At 41.1% G+C, this 25,635-nt stretch overlaps 2 protein-coding genes across 2 annotated transcripts; both read right to left on the bottom strand.

Annotated features, from left to right (window-relative positions):
• Positions 1-4,556: 4,556 nt before the first annotated feature.
• Positions 4,557-8,359, bottom strand: COX7A2 (cytochrome c oxidase subunit 7A2). The gene is made up of 4 exons (XM_005518147.3): positions 8,251-8,359; positions 7,101-7,190; positions 5,610-5,694; positions 4,557-4,771 (listed from the first exon to the last, which is right to left on the bottom strand). Exons 1-4 carry the CDS (start codon positions 8,266-8,268, stop codon positions 4,713-4,715), a joined length of 252 nt encoding a protein of 83 aa, XP_005518204.1. The 5' UTR covers positions 8,269-8,359; the 3' UTR covers positions 4,557-4,712.
• Positions 8,360-12,013: 3,654 nt separating this feature from the next.
• Positions 12,014-23,857, bottom strand: CDC50A (cell division cycle 50 P4-ATPase accessory subunit A). Its single transcript, XM_005518148.2, has 7 exons — positions 23,552-23,857; positions 18,139-18,255; positions 17,409-17,516; positions 17,057-17,144; positions 16,444-16,587; positions 15,093-15,299; positions 12,014-14,202 (listed from the first exon to the last, which is right to left on the bottom strand). Exons 1-7 carry the CDS (start codon positions 23,822-23,824, stop codon positions 14,009-14,011), a joined length of 1,131 nt encoding a protein of 376 aa, XP_005518205.1. The 5' UTR covers positions 23,825-23,857; the 3' UTR covers positions 12,014-14,008.
• Between the last annotated feature and the right edge of the window lie 1,778 nt (positions 23,858-25,635).

Below are 25,635 nucleotides of genomic sequence, written 5' to 3'. Positions count from 1 at the left end.
CCTTCCATGTTCTGGTATACTTAAAGCTGAAATATTACTGAATCTTACCTCATCATCACTTTCCAACTTATTTCCATGTCCTCCAGACAGCATCTTGCCTTTTCTTGCAGACAGCAGAGACCAAATTAGGCAAGGGACATACATTTTCATGAATGAAAATACTAAAGTGGGTTAACATAATAATAAAAGAATAAAATACCATGGAGGCAGAAGGAAGATGATAATATTGCACCTGATAAACCAGACTGAAAATGCAAAAGATCCTTATGTTTCAGAAAGTTCAGACTTGTGAATTGGGAACTCAAAGAAGGAAACACATAAGCAAAGGACAAATTAATCTCTCTTTGGCAGCTTTCTCTAGGACTCAGCAGGCTATATGCAATGGGAGTGAATGTTTTGAGATCTTAGTGACCTGTATACAGACATTGGTTTTCTCTGAGGATCTAAACTCAGAACTGCCTGACTGGGGACACAGTGGGATAACACCTTTCCTCAAGTACCTCCCCAGCCCCCCGAGAATGAATTTGGCTTGTCACAACATTTATAAACAGGAATCCCAGCCAATGACCACTTTTGTCGAGGATGCATATTTTTGAGGAAATAGGTAAAAGTGAGCTTTTAGCTTTAGATGTTTTGGGGGACACTGTGTTCAGTTAGTCTAATCGAAAACCTGTGAATTACAACTCTTCAAAAATACTGAGGCAAGACCAAAACAAGTATCATAGACTGTATGTGTTGCTGTCTGAGTTTGAAGGCTTGGATATGGGCTGGACTTGGTGACCCTAAAAGTCTTTTCCAGCCTAGTGAATTCTGTGATTCTGTGAATACTTACATTCAGAAAAATTACAGTCCAGCCAAGAGATTCTCCTCAGATGGTGTTTCTGGACAAGCCATTATTTTTACAGCAGAATTGACTGAGTACTGAAAAAATAAGTGGAAAGGCTCAGGCAAGTAAGATTAGCGAAGGTGGTGTTATTGCTAAAAGGAACTTCTTTAAAAAAATAATCGCACAAGCATGCACATGAAAAGATACATTAATTCTGACTTACTCATCCCCTAAATACCTTATTTAGGGTCAAGTCAGGTTGATCAGATTGATTTTGCCTCTGAAAGTCTGATTCACCCTAGCAACTGTGAAGGTTAACATCCAGTTCTGATATTTAAAAGAATTGAGAAAGAATGGGAGAGTAAGGAGCAACAGCACAGTATGAAAAATGCCAAAAAACAAAAATTCATTATGCATTCTCATAGTTCAGAGCAGTGATAGCTAAGGTCAGCAACATTAGAAAAGTGGTATTTTTACTCTGGGATCTGGAAAAAGAAAAAAGTACAATGAAGATCATACGCTTAGGGATCTCCCTGGGGCTTTCTTTTTATTTCTGAGAGTTTCTGAACTTTTTCACTGTATCTTTTAGGAAGTCAAAGCTGTGTTATAGTGGTATTATTAGTACTCAGACTTTTACAGGGGAAATTTTTGTGTGTGTCAGGCTAATTGGATCTATGCATGTATTCAGCAGCCAAGAAAATGTAGCCCAGGGCACCATTCTAAGAGTTGATATTCTGAGCTACCTTCCAAATGGAGAAAGTAAAACGTGGTCTGTACATCTGGAGTCTCAGAAAGGATTGTGGAACCTGGAACTGCAGTACTGAGGATTTAGTTTTTCTGTTTCACCTGATTCTTATTTGAATACTAATTTCTCTTCTAGTTGCATGAAGAATTTTTTTTTTTCATTTCGACAAAGCTGGCTCACTTCTAAGCTGAGGGTGTTAACTGCTAGAAGCCCATGACTTCATATTAGTGAGAATTTTATTCCTTTATAGTTACAACTTTTTTCACGTTAGCAAGGAGTAATGGATGTTGCATATTTTATTTTCTGCTACCATATAATACCCATAGAGAAACTGAAGTTAAGATCTTCAGATATTTTAGCAATAGGGAAGATACATAGCTCTCTTTTTTTATTTTCCTAGAGAGAGGCAGTATAGGCAATAGAGGCACCCAGTTTACCTCTCACAATTTGTGATGTGGTTGAGCCTGCAATGAAATACATGTATAGGCTGCACGGTAGATAGGAATTTCCCTGCCAGCGTTCTAATGCAGTCACATAAAATGGTGCTGAGCAGCTGACGGTGGGTTTTGCTTGGTTTCCTGGTACTGCAGCAGCAGAGCTCCCGGAACGCTGGCAGCTCGTGGATCGCGGACGCCTCCCTTTGAGCGCCCGGCAGCCGCACAGCGCCAGCCGCTCTCCCGCCTGCTCCGGCTGCGCGCTCCAGGGACATCCCGGGGTTACTGCACACAGCTCTGCCAGAACACGGTTTTGCCATTTGATGGCATTCATTTAAATAACATTTCAAGGCTCTGATTATAAATAGTGATTGTTCTGTAGAAACTTTCTCGTTGCTCTCCCCGTGCTCTCCTACCAGGGCTGCCGCCGGCACCACAGTTCATTCACAGCTTGCTGCGGATCCCAGGACATTGGACACATCCCAGTGCAAAAACAAGAACAGCAGCACATTCTGCTTTTGTTGCTCACACAAACGTGTATTTACTGCATAGCTCATTACAGGATTTTTATAATTTGGACTATTTGAACAATTACTCCTTTCAAAATTCTTCTTAATCCCTGTGGGCAGGAAAAGATGTGAGCTTTTTAAACATGTTGATCTTCCCTTATGCTGCCTTCCAGATGCCCATCATTTGGTCCACATATTGAGTGTAACCCTGGCGTATGATGGCAGCAGAAGCCTTACCAGCACTGCATAGAGCAGACTAATTACTTCAGATTCTGTGTAGTATAGTTCAGTGTGCCATGGGGTTTCTCTTCTTTGTAGGCATCAATGTTCATCCCCACTTCCCAAACCTTTTTCCAACAAATCCATCCAGGTATTATTCTTTTAGTTATGCAGTTGGCCAAAGCCACCTGTGCAGAGAAACTACCATTGAGGGGTACTCCCCCATGTACCCTTTTTTTAAGATTTTTGGTTCTACTAGAGAGTCCTGAGTATACCAATCCTTCTCTTCCAGTTTGCATTGAGTTTAACAAGCATACTCTGATTCTCCAGGATAGCAACAAAAAATGAAAAACTTAATCCACAAGAGGCTTAAAATAGCACTGTAGTGTAGGAGGCTAGATTTTTGAGCTTGTTTTCACAATTTTGAAAATTACACTGTTTCCTTGAGAAGAGAAACAACAGGATTGCTTTGATGAAATTGTTTGAGTTTTCTTAGAAGCCCTAATTGTTACAGTCAATACCATATTCTGGGCATAATAACTCACAAGTAGCAACTTGACAGAAAAGTTAAAAAGGCACAAATTCTGTTAAGAACATAAAACTGATTTAGGGATGCAGAGCTACAATGTGTTTCCATTATAATTTTCTGTTGCATCGCACCACAACCAAGTCATGTCCAGGGAGGGTGCAGCTACCAGTGATGGACATGGAAATAAACAAGATGGGTCTTCTTTGGTTAAACTCAGGAATCCATTTATTTGGGGCATCACCACCACATGACTTAACCAAGCACAAACCAGAGACAACCAAGAAAAAGGCAGGGACGTTGGTTTTATGGGGTAGGGCAAGGGTGGAGTTTAGGGTCTGGGTCCAATAGGAATACAGCAAGGGAGAAGTCTCAGGGGTACAAACCAATAGGGGTACAATAGGAGGGGTTATTAAAATATATGCAGCAGGATATAAGGAATAGTATTGCAAGAAGGGTGGAACATTCTGGGTTGATACTTTATAAGGGTTTTGGGGGTGGAGTAACTCTTCCTAGGATTATAGGGCACATCCCCCAAGGCAGAAGGGTGGAGTTCACTCCTTATGGGACTTAAAGCCACACTCCTCTAAAATCATATCCCACCTCTTTGGGTGGGGGCACTCCACAGTTTTCCCCAATAATTGCAACAATCAAGCTAGTAAGAACCATCAAGGTACCTAACAAGTGATACTTATGTCCTGCTATGTAGTCCCTCCAGCAGAGACTGGGGTGAAGTCCTCCATAAGGCCCAGGGCTAGTGAATGTGAGGCTGCTCCTGTCTGTCTATAGACTCATATACTTAGTCTTCCTGTCAGGTGGCCAGCAACAGACATGTACTACAGTGTCCCCTGTTCCTGCCCTCCCTTTAATCCTGACCCATAAGTTCCCCACCATCTCCTCACCCATCCCCAGGTGGAGTTCCATGCACTCTGGCTGGTCATTGACATGGAGGGTAGCACCTCATCTTCCCTTCCAGTCCTTCCACCCCAGCACTCCAATTGTAGAAGCCACCATCCCATCACTTCTCTGTGATGCCGCCGAGATCACAGCCCTGCATGTATGAGCATGTCTCTAATTCCTGTTAATTCCCTATGCTGCATGCATTCCTACAGAGGCACTGTTGTGTCCCTGATGACACAGACTTCCGGGCAGGAGTGTCCTTGAGTCCTCTGTGCCGCTCTGCGGGTGCTCCTGCTGACCTAGGATCCCTTTCCTGGCTCTGGGCCTCTATGGCTTGGCAACCCTATGACCAAAAATGCTCACACACATAAACAGATGAAACAGTCCAGGCACCCACTACACCACGTAAAAACTGCTTTATTGATTGCAGTTTACATGTTACAATTAATGTATGATTCCAATCATTAAGCCAGCTGCTTATAATCAGCTGCCACCACAGTCACATGGGAACTGGACAAAGAGATGTTAGTTGCTGAGGCATCCTCAAATAGAATCAGTTGGGCTTCTTGGGCATTGAAGAGACAAGCAGATAATAAAGAGCATACATTGTTCCTGAATTAATGGAAAGAAAAGATATTTTCAGATAAGCACACACAGAATTCTTTTCAAGGCAGCTTTCCAGTTTGTTCCAGAAGAAATGCTGACAATAAGCAGCTACAATTCAGACAAAATATATTTCCAAAGACATGTTTCAATTCTTTTTTGAGATTCATATTTTAGGAAAAAAAAAAAAAATTAAATACATCCCCACAGGCTGCACAAAAATAAAAAGTGGGGAGAGGTATGTCTGTATAACCTACACAGTCAAGAAGTAATGGTTACTCATTCCTAAAGTAGCTGAACTGAAAATCTGTTCGATCACCGCATTTAAGTTAGAGACTATTGCAAAATTAGGTAACAAGGAACATAAAGGTTAAATATATACAGCATTATGAATCTTGGTTATAATTCTGCTAGGCTTTACAGCACATGAGAACTCTCACAGAGTATCACCTATCAGCAAGAAGAGTCAGGCAAGTGCAAAAACTGGTTCATTGTATGTGCTATAATTACATTTTACTCCTTTGCAGAATAGATGAAGTAGTTCTGTTGTTCTCTAACACCATACATGAAACTTGAAGGAGTATCCAGACCATGGTACTAAGTCTGGGAAAAAGCCATATGAAAATCTAAACCTGGAAAAAGCACAAATGAATACACAGTATGTCCAAATGTGTTTTTTCTTCTCTACATAAATTTTGCATGTTATAAAGAACAGACTGAAGACATTGCATAATTATTTTACAGAGAAAACATCATCCATGTTGGAGATTGTACCAAAGAAAAAATATTTTAATATTAGTGCACTGGAAATTGTACCAAAGCGTAAGTATTTCAGTATTAGCCTTACCAAACATCGTAAGACCCGCAGTGGCTCTATACAACAGGGAATCTTTTGCCCCACCTTTAAGATGCACTGGGAGGCCATTATCCTCCTAATGGGAACAAGTGACAAAGATAAACTATTTATATGCAGTTCTTACAATATTGTGGTAATATAACTACAATTACCCAGGGAAGAATTACTACCCTACATTATCTTTCTGACTCCCAAAAGAGAGTGAACCTTATTCAGATCCCACTCTGTTCTGAAAGTTTTCACTCTGGTATGAGGTGATGACTCACTAGGGGAGAGTAAATCATGTGCACAGTTCATATCTAAAGCAGTGACTGGAAGATGCCTGAACACTTCTGACACCAGCCAGACCCCTTGGGTGCACAGGATGTGATTACCATCCCTAGAAACCTCACATCCATCTCCAGTATAGTCAATCCCTGCTACAGGGAGCAACAGGGGAAAGAGTCTGTATCGTCACTTGGTGGTATGTAGGAAATTGTTTTGCTTCACCCGAAGTAAAACTCCTAAGCACCAGATCCACATGATCTTTACCCCTGCAAGATCACCCTGCTCTGGACTTCAAGCATCTTCCAGTGCTGGTGACCTGCAACCTACCCCAGCTTAATTTGCTGTCCCATAAGAAAGGAATGAAAGGAGGAAGAGATATGCCTAGAGATCTCTGCCAGCAGAAACTGAACTTCTGACCCCGTCCTATCACCAACATCACCCTCCCATTTCCTTCCCCTTGGCTCACAATGAACACTGTGCTCCTTAGTCAAGTGTCTCAAGACTACCTTTCTGTTTCAGGGGAAAGAAAAGCAGTAAGATGCTAAATCTATTTAAGTGGGGCTTCTGATATGCTCAGTCCCTTTCATGGAGCTGAAGCCCAGATTATCCTCAGTATGAAGCTACAGCTCCAGGTTGTGGCTCACAGCTGGGATTACTCTCTTGAGTACTCTCTCTGCTTTTACTACTTCACTCAGTGGCCCTGTCAATCAGGAACAGAATAATCCAGAAATTATTTTTAAAGATTCAATAATTTCCAAGGAATGAATCCAATCACCTAAGACTTTTACAGTTTTCATAACTGAGAAATACAGTAATACTACATCCTCATTAAAAATTATAGGCTATAGAAACTATGAGCTATAGAAAGAGATGTAAGATTTCAGGTTTACCTTTTCACTCTATTTCTGCCTTCTCACTCTTTTTCTCTATTTGTTCCTTGGACATACTCCCCCATAATACCTATGTGAAATTCTGGTACAAATCATTTAATGGGGTAAAGAACCCCCTGAAGAGTCAGCAAGTCAAGTATGCATGTAAAAATACTCAACCTCTGCAGAAAATAACTGCTAATTGCAAACATTCTAGTCATACAACTGATTTTGAGAGCTCTCTTCAGATGTAAAAGGGAGCCTGACCAGTTCCTTTAGAAAAAAAACATGCAGTTATGATCTACTAAAACCTTGTTAATCTACTAACACTATTCAACTCACTCACCTGAAAAAGCTTCTGATTCTCAGAAACTCTATTTGCAAACTGCCTGCGTGAAGCAGTGCTGATGGCTCTCTGGGAAACCTGGTGAAGAGCCTGAAATAAAAGACAAAGAGTGTTTTAATAACAGTGACAGCTGACAGTGACAGCTCTCTCCACACAGGGTAGAAATTGCTTCTTTGAAAAGAGAGATAGAAGTGGGACAGCAAATAAATAAAGGCTTTTAAAAACCAACAGACAAAATTCATCAAAACATGCTAGTTCTGAATTCAGTAGATTTTTCAGCAACCTATGTAAAGGACTGCTTGAAAAGGTCTTGGCTATCTGAAAAGGACAAACTCGGTAAAATTACTTTTAGTAGGACACGACAGATTTACACATCTGTACCATATCCTTCAGGGTTTTTTTCCAGGGGAAATCTCTCAGTTCCTGCCCCTTATACCTCAGTTTTAGGCATCATTTCCCGTGTCTGACTAGCGAAAGGGACAATAATATTTTTGACAAATGTGTTTGTGAGGACAACGAACTCCTGTCACTGTTGCAGTTCACCTACGAGCCACCAGTACAGGAGACAACCTTGACAGCGCTAAGGAGGCACCTCCATCCCGCCACACACACAGCCTAAATCACCTTGCTGTGTCCTGAGCTGGAGTCTTTCCACAGACTGATCATATCGGGTAGCCTACCAAAATCAATATACAATTCTTTAATCTGCCTTCGCTACAATGTCAAAACTCAAAGCTGCCAGCGGCCTCCTTCAAGCGACACTGACAACACATCGTTCCCACATAATTACCGCCGCTAAAATCGCAGCCACGGGGCGAGCAAACATACAGGTAATGCTGCTTGCAAGGAACGGGACAAGGCATCTCCTCTCCTTACCCACCCTAAATAAACACGCTGTAAAATATACCTCCTTAGAAACGAGCTAAGCGTACCCGAGCCCCCCGACTCAACTTTATCCTCTCAAGTCCCTGAAGCTCAGCACTACGTGGAGCGAGTGGGCCGCCTAAGACCCTGCCCCGACTCCCGCAGGTCGCTCCGCAGCGCCCGCCAGGGAGAGCGGGCACCACGGCCGAGACCCGCAGCCGGGCGGGCACCCTGAGCGAGCCCCACACACCGCCGGCGGCAGCGGGCCGCTCTCCCCGGGCCTCACCAGTACGTTCCGCCACATCGCGCCTGTTGGTCCTGTCACCTCCCGCCGGCAACAAGGGCAGCGGAAGGGGAAGCGGCTCCCCCGCCCGCGGCGGACACACCACAGAGAGAGCGGCCCAGAGCGCCGCCGCAGAGCCCACAGCGCCCCCCGCCAGTCCGCCCGGCCCGGCTGGGGCAGCGCGGCCGAGGCCGGGAGCCCGGGCTGAGAGCCCAGCACCGGGAAAGAGGAGCGGTGACCTCTCAGAACACGCCGGGCAGCAGCGGCTGAGGCACACCGGGAGCGTTTGTCTCCTCACGCCACACAGCCCCGGCGGGGAACCTGCTGACACGGGACTCCATCGTTGCCGGCCGCTTCCCTGCGCCTCCAGAGGACGCTTCGGGAAGTCCATGAAATGTCCCCCTAAGCTCCTACATACAGAATTTTACATCTCCTTTAGTTTAAAGGTTTAATATCTGCAGAGGGCGGGACGCGTGTCCTGGGAGAGCAGCACCCTGCGCTGCGGCTGTCCGTATGGACTCGCTGGACATCCCCGGCGGCCGCCACTTCAGGCGAGGACGCCGAGCGAGGCACAGCTAGGGGGTCTGACACCCCTGGGTGGATGTGGGTGGTATCCTGTGTTGAGCCACTCCAATCAGAAAACCCCAAACTATCCCATGGAAGGCCTGCGCACTGCCTCAAGCTCTGTTAGTAGCGGGGATACAGAGCGCTATGCACGTGAAAACCCCTCTTTCCACAACTTCAGCTTCGTGTTTCACGATGTATAATTACATAGACTGAAGTAATGCCGGAATTGTATGAAATCATACAATTGTATGAAATCAAACCTGCTTGATTATCAAGGAAGAATCATTTGCCCTTCAAGAACCTACTCTGAGAAGCCCGTTTTTTCTGCATTGCAGATTTAGCCCCGTAATTGCATCTTCTCATGCCTCAACCTTAAGCTGAAATAGAGTGCTGTCAGGAATGCTCTTTCCCGGCTTTGCTGCAGTTGAAGAGCACTTAGGTTTTGGCATTACAATGCTTTTGCACTGGTGCCAAACCTCATGATGAACAACATGTGTCAAACACAACAAATTAGTGCTCATTTCAGTATGAAAATAACAATGATCATATCTCAAAGCACTACACTTCTCAATCTGATGAGCTGTCCCAGAAACTAAAAATGCAATGGTGAGGAAGTATTTATAGGTATAGCCTTAGCTATGCAGAATATTAAAAATAGAAAGCACAGTCATGGACAAATAGGTACTTTAACAGAGGAAACTGGATGCATTATTTAACAAATGGTTTTCAAATATCAAGCAGTGCTATCACAGAGTAACACTTAAAAATACACTACTACCACTGCAAGACAGATTTCCATTCATTCTTCTTGCAATCTTATGACGGTATACAGTATTTTATTCTGATTTTCATACACTCAGTTGTATTGAGATACTGGTAAAAAGGATTATAATTCACTGATAAATTATTATTCCTGATTTCTGCTGGGTGGGCTGCTTTCTGGTATGTCTGAATCTAAGCGTCAGGGATATTTTCTGTAAAAATACACTTTACAACAGAAAGGCCATACTTACGGATTGGCATTTGAGTTACCTACCGATCAAAGCTACATGACTGCTCAGAGCAAGCACAACTGGTCTCTTCAGTGTTGAGTAATCCATGAAGAAATGAAAACTTGAGGGAACGAGAAATGGCAACTTGCTGCTTTAGGATGAAGATGTTTCATTAGAAACAAACACACTGCTTCTTCCTAACAGAATAGAGCAACTCTTGCATGTATTGCATTGTGTAACAAAATAGTTTATCAAAAGTCACTGTTGAACAGTTCCGTTTAAGCCAGAAAGAAAAGAGGGCTGTTAATTTAGCTGTTTAAAAGCATTCATCAGAAAAATGTGTTCTACCTCTTCAACTAGTAATACAAGGGTACATAAATCTAAAATACATAGGTATTTTACTTAGGTAAATGTATTTTTACATTTTAGGTTATGTATTTTATTTACGTAGGTACATACATCTTGCTAAAGTGATGACACACAAAATTAGGCCTCAGTAGGCAACTCTGGAGACAATCATATTTTCCTTTCTTCCAAGAATATCACAGTCCAGTCCTTCCCATTTTCATAATAGAACTAATGAAGTTATTAATTGCATTCTTGCACCTCTAACACTAAGCATCTACCTTTTTACTTTGAAAAATCTGGGCACAGTCCTCAGGTAAAAATTCAATTAAATTTGCACGTAACTAGTATTCCATTTGCTCAAATTGTTTATTTTACATGATCTTTATCCAGGGTCCAGTGAGAAAGACCCCCCACATACTTCAATTTATACTTTTTAAAAAACTTATTTAGCTTCCTTAATGATTGATTTATACTTTCATTCCTCTTTATTTCATCCCTATCACAAAATGAGAGATAATCTTCCAACTGCAGACATTATAGCAGCAGCTGATGTAACTCAAGTGGACAGTATCACTTTACTCTCAAGCACAGGGCTAAGGATGTTCAAAACTGGAGGCTTATGGGGAAGTAGTTTCTTACTTGAGACTCAGGTCATGCAAGGACCTGCTAATTCTTATCAGACCATTTCGTAATGGTCTTCAGTCTTAATTGAAACTGTCAAATAAGATTAGATTTCACATGTTAGGCACAGAAGGCACATGGTGATCAAACATTCTGTGAGCTAGAAGGGAGGGAATTTTTACATGAAAATACTCCTGGCGCTCTCAGGAAAATGTAATACTACTACTAGACAAACAAACAAAATCCCACAACTTTTCACAGTTGGGCTTTCTGAAAATAAAGCTCAGTGTATTTTTACACTGACAGAAGAAGTCAGCCTCTTCCATAAACTGGTCACATTGCAAAGAAGAAAGCAAGAATAAAATTAACTTAGATTTTCATCATTTTTTCTTCTCTTTTGAAAGAGAGCATTTTGGGCAGGTTGTTCAATACACGTAAGTCTTTTATATGTAGAACATTTTGGGATACTGGAGAGGTTTTATGTTGAGCTATTGAATAAAAAAAACAACTTAAGTAATACCATACCAAGGGTAGATCACATTTTCAGTAAAGATCAGAAACCATTGTCTTGTCACAGGAACTTTGAAGATCAGATTACTCTGTGTTTATGCAATGTTCTTTGTCTTCAGCAGTTGCATTTGAAAGTAATTTCTTTTTTTTTTAATTTACTCTAGGTATTTGATTTAGACTTAAGTCACCTTTTTCCACTAAGAACACTCTTCAACTCAGTCTAACTGTTCTTTTCCCACTGCAAATAAGGCATGTGAGAGAAGGATGCAGTCAATAACATTTCCTGTCAATCCAATCCAACCAGTCATGCTCATTGCTCTATTTGCAGATGTTACTTGACCTACACTGGCATGGCCTTTCCTCCCTCAGAGATTTCTATTACAAAAAGACAAGACTTGCATCCTTCAAGGTTTGATATTCATAATTCATCCTTGAAAGATTCCAAGGATCCTCCAAGGATCTCCATTGTTATCAACATGACATCCAGACAAATGAGCATGAGTGAAGGAAGAGTTTACAAATGTGACCAATATTTTAAACTCTTACAAGCATTTTAAGCTCCAGGGGCACACTGTCCCATGTATTTACTGCTACAGAGTCTCAGAGAACCCATTTATTTGCAACAAAAACCAGATAGCAATTCTCACCCTGGTGCACTTCATTGAGATTGAAGATATAGTGGCAGGTATAGTCAGTAAAAGAAAAAGGCATTGAAAAATATTACAAGGTGAAGACAGAAAAATATTTCTTTTTTAATTTTAAGCACAGCCCAAAAAGCAACCTTTCCCACTTGGAAAAAAATAGGAATTACAAATGAAGCAGAATATATTTGCATTTCAAGTGACAAACACAAGGTTTAAAAATCAAAACATTTTAATCAGTAATTGTGAGACATCCCCTCGCTCATTTATCTTGGACTATCAGCTAGTCTACAGCTGAATGCCAGTTTAACATGTTCAAGTTTTCGAGGGTAATTGCCCTTATTCTGTAACTCCAGAAATATGAACGTAACACTAAATAGAATCTTGAAAAGTACTATTTGAAAGCCATGTTCTGCCAGGCTGTACTATGCAAATAAATTATTATATGGAGTTACGGAAAGCTAGCACACTGGAAATGCTGCCTCATTCCACAGTTTATCCAGACTTACATATTTAAACTCTTAGGCTACACAAGTAATTAAGTAAAACCAGCCATGATTATGTGATAAATTAATAGTTTTGTTTAAAGTTGCCTGCAGATTAAGCTATTGGACCATGCATTTTTGTAATAAATATGCAATCTCAGAAATACAACTCATTTAAAACTGCATTTCCACTTAATGATGTCTTTTTATCCAGATAAAAATAAATGCATGTTCAAGAACAAAACCAAGTATCTAACTAAATGGTTTGCAGAATTTATTAGGTCTCTTTAATATACTCCATACTTTATCAAGCTAGTTGCATATAAAGTGATCTCCACCATATACATTACAGTTTCTGTGCATCATCTAAAAAAAAAAAGTCACCAAAAAGTAATATTTTACAGGGTGCAGTTAACTTTTAATTAACCTAAAGATGAATCCTTCTGTAATTTAAGACTCTAACCTGCACATTGCATCTATCTGCAATATTTAAATTATGTCCCACAGCAAGCTAAATCTGCATTTCAGGGAAAAATGTCACTGCCATCTAAACTTCTGAACTTTTACTTCCTTAACACCGCAAAAAATTAATGTGGTGTTCACTCCAAATAAGGAAAAAGTATACAATTCCCTTAAAACAAAGCCTGCTCAGAATATGTATGCTTTAAAAAAATTAGGAAACTCCTCCAGTAAAAGGAATTCACCCTAGTAAAAGGAATTCACCCCAAGGTATTACTGGAAAAAAATCTTTTAAGTTCTTCTTGATTAATGCTTGGTGCTGCTCATAAAAAGCAAAACCAGCAAAAATTGAACTAGTATTGGATATGACTTAAAGCAAAGAAAGTAAGAAATATATTATACCTGCAACAAGTATGTCCCAATTTAGAACAATCTTTTAAAGGGCATCACGCAGATAATTAACAAATAGGTTTTCTGGTATTTTCATAGAATGCTCATTTACTGGCCAGGCACATATATTGTAAATATACAAAGAATCCAGAGTGCTGAAGTTTACAGAGCACTTAAAGGATTTAATATAACAGAGGTGGGTAGGACACAGGAAAAATATTTAACAACTTGTATAAATATATTAAAATCTCAGCAAGAAATGTAGGAGCCCATGCACACAAGACAGTAAATCGAAGAAAACATTTAAGACTTGACTTCTTCCAACAGCACTGACACCTGAATTCTACACCTGAAATCTGACACCTGGAAAGTCAACAATTTACAGTATCTTATAACCATCTTTCTCCAAACAATCTAAATGTACTGAATCATATCGACATTACATAGCACGTGAACAAGCAGCAGATGCATCAAGGGAACAGGAGCTATATGCATCATGTGGCCTGCCCATTTAGAGGCAAACATCAGAAAAATTGTTTCTGACATAGGCAGAGATACAATCAATTGAGCTAATTGTATACCCATCATTTTCAAGAGTTTATCCATGGTATGAGAAAGGGGAGCTTTAGGTAAAAATTATGCACCCAGTCTCAGAAAAGACAGAAGCAGAGGTTTGTCTTTCAAAAACTGGGTCCATTCTGGACTGGCCTTGATGCACATGCAGTACATTTATTTTCTGAATGCAAGATTAATTGGGAATGTCTGCACTCGTGTTCCGATTGCCGTATTTGTGATGAATGAACAGCAATACCACTCCTAAGAAGAAGCATATGGACCCAACAGTGATGTAAGCAATTCCCAGGAAGGGATTTTTGCCTCCCATCCACGAGATGGTGCTTAGGATCATCCTTTTTCGTCCATCAAAACTGTGTACAGGATAATCTGAAAAGCATTTAGGAAAACAAGAAGCAAGTTTCCAAACCCAGCTTGAAAAGGTCACATGAAAAATTTTGGGTAATTTCATTCAGGTTCCAAATACTAACTGCTGCCTTTGGAACTTGAATTGCAAATATGAAACATTTAGCTGTTCTTTTTGGCTAAAACTAATCTGGGCATTGTTGGCTACTTCAAAACAAAAGCCATGTTAGGAGACACTAATCCTGAAGAAGAGTAAAATGCATGATTTTGTGGGATTATGAAAGTAGCTTTAATAAAGTGAGGGAAATAAAAGTATCAGTCCTTGTGTCTATTTTACTACAGAATTTTTCTTTATGTTCATTCTGTTTTATATGTACTCCCCAGTTTTACAGCAAAGGAAAACACTGCAGTAGCTATATAAAAAGTATCATTACGTGCTTTTGAATTTTAGGAATTCAGTAACTATGACAACCTTCCTTCTCTAGTCTCCTGTACTTCTACCTAATATTTAGTCTCCCCAAAGAAGAATAACAGACCTTCACCTGATCTACAGCTCTGTCATTTTTGTGACCTTCAGAGTCAGTCTGCCTTTTATTACATAATGTCATTTCACCTTGAAGTTATAGCTCATAAATTCCTTGGCTACCTCTGTTCTTACTTTTTTTCTTATGCTTTTCTCAATTCCTTCGCAGCACCCAACCAATCTCGCTTCCCTGTCTCTATGAAGCTATTAATTCTATAAAACTAGCACAGAAGTAAAGGATGGTAACAACTGTCTAGGTCCCAGTGCCAGCTTTCAACCACAGCTCAATACCATCGTATTTTAGAGATGGTAAGAAGAAAGGCTAGTTCAATCTGATAGCTTGCAAATAAATGCTTCTGTAATCCAGCTAAGGCCTGCTTTCAAAGGATACTGTATGCAATATCCAAAGAGTATTTTCCAGCCTGTAAGGTAGGCTGAAAGTTATTCTTCCTTTCGATGAGACGATAGAGCTTGCGAAATGTTGGCAGAGCAGCTGTGCGCATCCACACTATGAAGTCCTCATTGATAAAGCCGTTGTTGTCAGGCTCTGAGTCCAGCATATACACTGGCTTGGGCCAGTTCACAGGTTTTGTTGTGCCTAGGATTAAACAAAAATAATAAAGCATTGCAAATACAGGACTGAGTAACACACCGGCTCATCAAAATCCATTCTAATATCACAAAAAAACACATTAACTTCTAAACAGTACAAACAGACAGGCTGACTCAATACTATTGCATCACACTGTGCTGTTTATAAACTTTTTATTTTGCAGTTTAAATAGTTTGAATTCTATAAATAAATAACAATTCATAACAGCACTGTCCATTTGTTTAAACAATTCATGCAGGTAGAAAGTCACGTCTCAAAGCATTGCTTGGTATGTAATTCTCCGTTATGACGATAGGTCCTCTGCTCACTTGGTAGAATTTGAGAACCATTTCCTGAACCATGAGCAAGTAATATTGTAAACATCATTTCAGATTATGTCCAAACACTTTTGCTAATGTTGTTGGAAATACAATTCCACATTGTACTAGGGTAAAGCATCTGCTTTTCCAAGGGTAGCCATCACACTGTAACTTGGCTATGACTAAGCAAGAAACCCACAGCAGGTTAAGCCTGAACTTATGATATATCTTGCATAAACACACATGTTCTTAGAGCCCTAAGAAGATTTTTTAGACATAATAGCCAAAGGAAACTTTTCTTTGCCAAATTGTAGATAACCTAAAAAATGAGACACATCAGTCACTTCTAATAACAAGAAAAAAAATAATCAATTTTTTTGGAGAACAGCACAACCTAGCCACAGAAACATTTAAATGAAAACTCTGTATGAGGAGTTTCATTTAACAACTGCACGATTTCTTTGTAAGTTAAATCCAAGCACGACAGAACTTGTACTGGTCTTGACTGCAATAAAATTAAATTTCTTTACAGTGGCTGGTATGGGACAATGCTTTGGATTTGTGCTGGGCACAGTGTTGATAAAGAGTGATGTTCCTGTAATTGCTAAGCAGTATTTGCCGGCATTAAAGCCTCTTCTGCTCCTCACCTCACCCCACCTGTGAGGAGACTGGGGGTCCAGGAGAGCCTGGGAGGGGACACGGACACATTTATTTAGCACATGCAGTAAAATGTGAGTGAGGCAAAACTCTGAAATCAAAACGTGTGTACAATCAAAAGGTGCTTGAAGCATTTTGCCATTTTTAAAATTTCGCTTTTTTCTTTTTTTTACCTTGGAATAGCACAGTTAAGTTGTTTCCATCTCCTGTAGGATTCCTGAACTTTACATTTTTATCTGTCCACCACGCAATGCCTTTTTTGATCAAAGTAATCGGAGTCCTTGTGTCATTATCAATGCGGTACAACGCCAGTGTATCTAAAGACAAAATCAAATTAGAAGACCAGCTGCAGAAACTTTCATTAGACAGATGGTCTTGATAAGCACTGAAACAATTACCTCCAGGAGAAAACAAAACAAAAATAACCGGGCAAGGCATTTACTATCTGCCTGACACAATCACAAGCGGTTCTGTAAGAATCAGTGTATATGAGATAGCAGTTTATTATACATATACGATATCTATGTTTCTACATCACACCAGTACCAGATTCTCACAACAGGTATTTCCATCCTTTGTGTGCTATGAGATTAAATTCATTCTCCTAGCAATTTTGAAATAAGTACAAGCAGTACAAGACATTTATTTTATTCTGAACAATGAAAATGCGTCAATTGAAAACAAAAAACCCCATGGTATCTTTATTTGGAATAATGTGCAACACAACAGAAAACATACACTAGATCACAGACCCATATAAATGATAACTTAGAATTGTTACCATACCATTAAACATACTGTTGGCAATAGCTCCACAAGGAGCAATGGGTTTGTCCTCATTTGTGCGGTAAGGCTCACATTCCTTACTCGGATTCTGATAGTCAGAAAGAAAAAAGGCAAATGAGTCTGTGCTAGTTTATACAACTAACCTGGCTTGTACTATATGATCAACATGAAATTTTATATTACTTTATAATTATTTTCAGTAACAAATTCACAAAATATCAATTCCTTATGGTTGCCTTCTGTTACGCAAAAATTCTAGTACCTCTTTACAAATTGACTAAATACTCTATGTGGTGATTTATGCAGTAGTCAGAAATGAGTAGCTCATTCACATCCAAGCACGAATACCTACAAGTAGTGAACTGTTGTCTCCATTTAGCTGGCTGTCATCTCGAGATTTCACGTAACGACGGTGGTTTTGATAGAAGTTGGAAAGTCCATAATACATGAATACATTGCTCTACATGAAGCAAGACGGGGAGAGATTTTCATTCACATGAACCTTTAAGGGCAATTTTAATCCCTTAAACTCTATGTTTACAGCAACACTCAAAACGTAAGAACGTCAATCCTTTCTTCATACTGAGTACATAAAAGTACTATCCTAACAAGGCTGAAGTCAAACAATACATATGTGCCACCAACGACCAGAATGATATTCACCAGCACTAATCCAAATACCTATCTTGACCTATGTAGAACCCGCAAGACTCATTTGCCTCCAATCTGCCAGAAAGCACTTATCTGGTATCTCCAATTCCTGTTGAACCAAGATTTTGTAAATCATGCAGGAATAGCTGATCTACTCTCCAGCTATGTGATACATAGGTAATTCTGAATGTGTAAAACACAAGCATTCCACTTAATGTTGCACATTTCCAGATAAAAAGTGGCATTAAGAAACATCTCATCCCTGCTAATGAAAAAGGGGACACAAAAATCTGATCCAAGTTCAAAAGAAAACTAAAAATAATCCTCTAAAATAGAAAAAAAAAAGGGACAAAGGGACAAAGCTTTAATTTTCAATATGAAATAGATCATATAAACCATTCCGACTTCATCCTGCATTCAGGGCAGCATACCTCAAATGAATGTTCCAGTGTGAAGTTGATGGTGCATGTACAAGGGGGTGTGCTGTCCCAGGACACATTTAAGCATTTGTTGCAGGGACTAGAAGGTTCTGTTCCCGTGTAGTCGATCTGTAACAGGAAAAATAGTCATTAACTTACAATGGGAGAGTTAAGAAAAATTATTATTAAGCCAAAGAGATGTTATGACATTTATTTTGAAATTACATCTCAACAACAAGAGCACATTCAGGCCTATTTGACAACCTCAAGAAGCCTTAACCGTTCTATGATTCTGTAATCCAGTTTTTGCTTCTGACTATATGCTTGATTTCAGATGCAAAAAAATTTAACAGAGGTGAAATTACTCCTGGAGCAAAACCAAACAAAACCAACAAGCCCCTACAACGGCCCAGACTCCACCCCAAACCAACCAACCAAGAAAACACACCAAAACAAAACCAGCAGACACTCCAGACAATATGGATATTTCCAACCACACTTTGACAAGCAGATCTCAGTTTTCACATGCTTTCCAGAGAGATTAAACTTTTAAAAGTCTAGGTATTAAAAAAAATGCATTTATTTGCATTAGAAAACTTGCTTTGTTGACCATTTTTAGCCACCTAATTAGAAGATTAAAAAAAAAAGAAAATCACTTAATGCCTGAATTGTCCTAAAACAGGAAAGATTAATGCACCAATACTGTTTTGTCAGGAATGGTAAAATAACCAGTATATGGACAAGAAAGATGATCACAGTCCAAGCCAAGCCAACTCGAGGGGCTTGACCACTTCAGCTCTTTTTCACATGTAGCTCCAGCACTGTGGCAGAAGAAAGCTTCCATCTGCCTATAAAAGATGTAGTTCCACAACTACGAATTACCTATTTTAGAATTTAGAATCAGATTGGTGAAACACATACCTTATACTTAATGCAAAAAAAAAAAAAAAAAAAGGTTTAGCAGCAGTAGCATTTACAGTACATCTATACAGTTATATGAAAGGATGCTGCAAGTGGTTCGTCCTGATTTATATTTGTAGTAAAAGGAATAAACAAGAATTAATGAATGACTTATGATCAGTCCTAATAACTGTTTTAAGGTTAGTTAAAATAAAAACACAAGGTGTGTCCAGGAAAGAACTGAAGCCTATTTTCCTCTGCATCTTCTTCAGGGTCTCTCTTCCTGTGATTTCTCAAGTATCTAGTAAGCTGCAACCAGTTCCCTCAGCAAGCACTTTTATTGATTGGCATTTGCTCTGCTGCCAGATTTCTGACAGACAAAACCTACACGCTAATGAGCCTAGCTGAAACTAGACAGCATCAGAAGCTCTTAGCTGGCAGAGACGGAGGGAGATTGAGAGAGGATCACAATCTTTGTTCCTCAGCTGGACAAGATATTAAGTTTATGCTGAGCTAGAAATAGTGCTGCTGCAGCAGCCATCTCTATTTAGCTACAGCAGACAGACCCACTGCTGCTCTCAATGAACAATGCTGAAGGCTAACTCAGGGGTGGATGTGTTCTGCTAAAGTAAGCATTTCCTTTAGAAAGAACCTGCCAGTGTGAGAAGTTTTAGACCAAGAGTGCAGGCTAAAGACTAAGGTTGCAAAGGACCTAAAGACTTCACTTAAAAAAACGCAATTGACTAAATTCTGTGGAGCATGAAATTGATGTACATTGAACCAGGACCACGCTTTGATGCACTGTTATCAGCTTGCATGCTATCAAAGAGCTTTCCTGTAGTTACACAAGTGGTTTTTTCCCTGCATCCACATTTACAGATTACATTCAAGAGAGAGCTTATTTAAAAGGATGAAGACTTCTACATCCATCTTCAACTCTTGACAAAGTAACACTGTAACTGGGAAAGCCAAGGACTTACTATGGAGCCCACAGCAAGAACCAGCCTGACCCCACAGTTCTGTCACCTGGGATCGGCCAACAGCTGACAACCTGACACAGTTAGCCCTTCCAGATTTAAGGACATTGGGTATATCCAAATTATTCCACACCAATAGTTTTTCTGGCTGTTGATGTCTGTCAGTTGACATACACCTAGAGAAATAACATAACTACTGCATACATATATTCTCCAAACTATTTGTGATTTTGCAGACTTCATACTTTGTCACATATTTATCCTACTCTGCTTGACCATTTCTTGCATAAAAGACAATCTTTAAATCTGGTCCTCTTTGCTGTTCCTCTCTGTAGGTTTTACTAGTTTTTGTATAATTTCTGACATGGGACTACAGGAACTGTAGTAATGATGCAGGCAACAGGAATGCACTTACTTTCAGTTCTCCATTCCTAGCCATGCCTTAAGTCAATCTGGTATTTTATCTACCATTATGCATTTCACCGCAGCAGTCACAGCATAAAGATCTCTTTCCTACACATTTAATACTGTGTATATTCCTCACATTTTATCATATGTTAATATGCTCTGTCAATGCTTCTTATTCACTCTGTATATATATAAAAAAAAAAAAAACAACACAAAAAAAAACCCAACCTCCAGGAAACACAGAACTCTCTCAGCCTTTAGTAACAGGCAAAAAGACATTTACACAGCTGGTTAGTTTTCCACCCAAATGAACTATTTTCATGACAGACCCAAAATAAATGAGTGATTATACCCTTTCTAAACAATGAAAAAATGCTAGAGAAAACACAACAAAACACCAATAATTCTAGTACACTTAAGTTTTGTTTTAAAAAAACTGTTGGAAATCTTCCACATTTGAATTTAAGACATCTTATAAAGGAAATCAACGGAAGAGGTACATTTTGCTGCTTGCAAACAGTTCTTGCACCTGTAAAAGAACAGCACAGTCCACAGAAATACTAATGGCTACCATACCTCATTTCAGGAGTGACTTGAATATGTATTCAGGGTCACAAATTATACATCCTCTTCAATTCCAATACACTAAGTCATGCACACACATTTAAGAGATGCTGCCTAGGAGGCAGACGTAAATAACCACCTGTGCTTCCTCCCCTGCTTACATTTCTAAAAAAGCTTAGTCACTGCATGTAGCTTTTGGATGTCTTGTCTCCTACAACTAAACTTACAGCTGTTTGTGAGTAACTTTTGGAGGTTATAACAAAAGCCAGCATTCTAAGCAGGAACTTATGTCATCTAAGCATATATGTGATACCAGTGTCTAACGCTGCACCCCTCAGTGGTGTGTTTTGAGCACAGATGTTGGTCCTAATTGGTAAAATGCTTTATCTGTGTTCTGCAGCTGCAACTATAAAGCCTTTTTTGATTTAAATGTGCTTTTTTTTCGAGATTCAGCTGCCTTTGGGATGATAATCTCACTTGCAGAATGTCACTGGACAAGCACTTCATAAAACATGTATAAGGATCAGGCAACAGAACACAAGATTCCCCCTTCTGACTTACCACAGACTCCAAAGTCCCTCCTGTCCTCACAAAAAGCCTAACAATTGGATTTTTGAGAATTTCAAAAGGTGAAAGAGTAAATCCATACAGCAAAACAAACAAATTATTTCCAGTGTTGAAATCTTGAAATTAGAAAGGGTTGAAGGCCTGTGTCTGCCAACTGGTCTCCAATACAAACAGTTACTGCTGCTGTATATACACAACCTGATTGTGTAGGGGAGTATGGGTTGTGTTTCCAGCTAACCAACAACTTTTGTGCCAAATGTTAGGTGGGCACAGCTGGCTTTAGGGTTCTACTGGAACTTACCAGGAATACCTGACTGAGCTGCTTAAGCAACAACAGTACATAAAAATCCTGTATATGCATACAACAGCAATATAGGCAAAAGAAGACACATACATTTTTGGACTCATGAAACATGCATTTCTTGTTCCCATAGATCAATGCAGATTCAGTCATAATGGAAAAAGGATATATTTGTCCAATAATGATCTAAAACTTTGTACTGCTTTAGTATAGAAATGGCTATTTTAAATGCAGTTGTCAACAAAAATCAGAATTAGTAAGGATTTCTTTTTTTACTTCTCTCCATGGAGTGTTGAAAATGTGCAATTGTATTTACCTTAAATATGCTAAAACATGACAATTAAAAAATCTATGTGCACATGACAAGTTGGCCATGTTCTCTGAAGCACTTGTGCCAGTTTTCAGATATTCAGTGTAACTACAACACTCCATATAAAAAACTATTTTCTAAAAAATATGCTTACACACTAATTAGGATGCTCTAAAATACTCTTCAGCTTTTGGGTTTTTCCCTTCTGCTTTTCTCCTTGACTTTAACTGTAGATCTTAACATAAAAGGGGGTAAAACTGTTTTTGTTATAACCTTATTTGCATTTTAAGAGAAATATGGAAATACCATTAATTCCCTAGCTCATGATTTCTTTACTAATTGGGCTTCATGACAACTTACTGCCACCAGCCAAGCTACTGTCTTTAACACTACTGATTTGAAAGTGACAACTTAGTCCAATAACTGGAGTGATTTCATCCACAAAGATTCATATTCTCCAATAAAGCAACAACAAACAACCACACACCTTCTTCCCCACAATCAATCTCAGTCCTATTAGCTCACCGAAACTAATAATAGCTGTCAATTGCTTCTCAAGGCTGTCCATCCCTAAGCCCTGCAGGTTATTTCCTTACAACACAAACCGGTTCTGTTATCGAATGGATACATCTGTGATACAGATGGAAAGATACAGATGATTTCTGTATCTGTGTACAGATAAAGAAAACTGAAACGGTTCCATTTTCAGCTAACACTCAGCAACTTTTCACAGCAGGAGAATGACTGATTATCAGATGTAAATGATGAGTTTTTTAAGTGTTAACTAGAACAAACCATACTCTTCGACCTTGTTTCCAAGTTTACTCTGGACACTCTGGTCTCCCACACAGCACCTGCAACATTAAATTATCGGCGCAGGTAAGAATTACAGCAACACATTCACCACAGAGCTTTGTCCTTAAAATACAATTACTCTGGAACATTTGAAGATAAATAATGGACTGTCACAGGCTATCCCACGGATGATGCGCATACCTTCTGTACTGCTGAGGGGAAAAAACGTGCACTGGGCTGTGTCGATTAAATGCTAGCAGTAACTTCCCTGGAAGTTCCTGGAAGAACTCAGAGAAGGGCTGCAGCCTATGCGGAGATGACTGTCAGCTCGGTGTCTGCTCAGGGTAATTAATGGGCGCTTTGCTGACGGGCACAGACGTTAGGCCGGATCGGCCCGGGCGCCGTGTCCGCTCCTCACAGATCCCGCCTGGGTCCCCGCCTGGGTCCCCGCCTGGGTCCCGGCAGGCCGGGAGGGGACCGGATTTCCCCGGAGTCGCAGGCGGCCTCCGAGCAGGCGATCCCCGCTCGCCCTGCCCGGCCCGGCCTCCCCGACAGGGCCCCGGTGCTCCCAAAGCCCCGGCCCGGGCACACCGCCCCGCGCACCTCGTACTCGCGGATGTTGTTGGAGGTGACGAAGATGCCGATGCCGATGGGGATGAAGATGAGGCCGATGATGAAGAAGGCCGGCAGCACCGTGCCCGCCGTCAGGATGGGCTGCCAAGCCGGCAACCGCTGCTGCTTGAACGCGGTGTTGTCGGGCTTGCGGGTCTTCACGGCACCCCCGCCGCTGCCGCCCACCGCGCCGCCGCCCGGCACACCGACGCCGCCCGAGGGGTGCCCGTCCACCTCCTCCTTGGCGCTGTAGTTCACCGCCATGGCGCCGCCGCCGCCGCCGCGCAACACGTGACCAGGGGCACCGCGCCTGCGCACTCGGCCGCGGCGGCTGAGGGAGGGGGCGCGCCGGGCGCGCGGGTGGTGACGCGGCACGGCCGCGCGCCTGCCCAAATCATGGAGTCAGTCATAGTCAGTCATGGAGTCGTGGAATCGTCAACATTGGAAGAGACACGCAAAATCATCCAGTCTGACCATCCACCCGGCACTGCCACTGTGACCCCATAACCACTAAGTTACGTCACCCAGTGCCAGATCCAGTCGCCTCTTGAGCACCTCCAGGGATGGTGACTACCACCTTCTTGGGCAACCTATTCCAACACCTGCCCACCCGAACAGTGATTTTTTTTCTTATATCTAATTAGAATCTCCCTTGTCTCAGCTAAGGCCATTTCCTCTTGTCCTCACTGCAGGCACGGAAGAACAGAGCACTCCCCACCTCACCTCTCTCTTCTCATAGAGTTGTACTGAGAATGATGTCCCCTCCCAAAGCCTCCTTTTCTTCAGGCCAAACACCCCCAGGTTCTCAGCTGCTCCTCATAGGGTATATTCTATGTGCTGGCCAGGCAGCTCTGCTGCACTTAGGGCCGGGGTCTTACCACCCTGTGCCTGGGGTTGAGGTAAGACCTGGGCCCACAGCCTTGTCATCTCCGCTCAGTGCTCCAGGATGGTCTCCCTGCCCTTCATCCTCCCTGTTGGCATGAGGGGCAGTGCTGACCCAAGGCACCATCCTTTGGGTCAAAAACTGAAAAGTCAGCTTCAGCTTCCTGCCCTCATAAATAGGATCAGTGCCACTGTAGAGATGTAATAATGCACAAGAGTTTCGAGAGCTTCTCTTAATGGAGCCTTGTGTGCCAACCACCACTTTTGGGAGCTGTTTTGCTCTGCACTCCTGCTCTGCTGTCAGGAGGCGTGAGTGAATCGGTGCAGTGAATACAGAATCACAGAGTGGGTAAGACTGAAAGACACCACAGCAGGTCGTCTAGTCCAACCCCCTGCTCAGGATCATCCCAGAGCACATGGCACAGGACTGTCTGTATCCAGACAGTTTTTGAACATCTCCAGTCAGGGGGACTGTGCAGACTTTCTGAGAAATCTGTTCTAGTCCTCAGTCATCCACACACTACAGCTCTTCCTCATATTCAGGTGGAACTTCCTGCACATCAATTTCTGCCTGGTGCCTCTTGTTCTGTTGCTTGGCACCACTGAGAAGAGTGTGGCTCCCTCTGACTTGACACCCACCCTTTAGATATTTATACATAGGGATGTTGTTGTTTTCCCCTAGGAGCTAATCTGACTGCCCTAAATAGAATCACAGAATCAGTTAGGCTGGGAAAGACCTCTGAGGTCAGAGTCCAGCCTTTGACTAAACACCACCATGCCAACTACACCATGGCACTGGGTACCATTTACAGTCTTTTCTTAAGCACCTCCAGGAATGAGGACTCCGCCCCCACCCAGGGCCACCGGTTCCAGTGGTTAACACCCTTCCTGTGGAGGAGCAATCACCGCGTGGAACACAGAGTGGAAGTCTGTACTTGTGTTAGCAGGCACTGCTCAAGCTAATGCAACATTGAAAGTCAGTATTTCTTACTTCATTGGCACTTCTGCGTTAAAGTCTATTTTGTGAGGAACTCTCTAGTCCTTCCTATGCAGTCGCTCTAAATCCACATTCAGTAAGTATTTATGTATTTACTTGATTTCAAGGAAAAAAGTAATTAGAACTTTTTAATTAAATAACTTTATATTCATGTCGTCTAATCTGAAGACTTTTTAGCTGGCTGTGGAAGAGTTTT

This window comes from Pseudopodoces humilis, chromosome 3 (assembly GCF_049639895.1).
Source record: "Pseudopodoces humilis isolate 2021_Gansu_Grassland_sample_001 chromosome 3, ASM4963989v1, whole genome shotgun sequence".
NCBI lineage: Eukaryota > Metazoa > Chordata > Aves > Passeriformes > Paridae > Pseudopodoces > Pseudopodoces humilis.
The sequence above is the reverse complement of the archived record's forward strand: the minus strand, read 5'-3'. Positions and strand labels throughout refer to the sequence as shown.

Coding starts and splice junctions, on each gene's coding strand:
- CDC50A (XM_005518148.2), bottom strand. CDS start 23,824: ATGGCGGTGAACTACAGCGCCAAGGAGGAGGTGGACGGGCACCCCTCG. Junction 17,145..17,408: donor GAGACAACAGTTCACTACTT/GTAGGTATTCGT, acceptor TCTGACTATCAG/AATCCGAGTAAGGAATGTGA. Junction 16,588..17,056: donor TGCCAACAGTATGTTTAATG/GTATGGTAACAA, acceptor TTTTGTCTTTAG/ATACACTGGCGTTGTACCGC.
- COX7A2 (XM_005518147.3), bottom strand. Junction 5,695..7,100: donor AGAATCAGAAGCTTTTTCAG/GTGAGTGAGTTG, acceptor TGTTCCCATTAG/GAGGATAATGGCCTCCCAGT. Junction 4,772..5,609: donor TGCGGGTCTTACGATGTTTG/GTAAGGCTAATA, acceptor CCATTAATTCAG/GAACAATGTATGCTCTTTAT.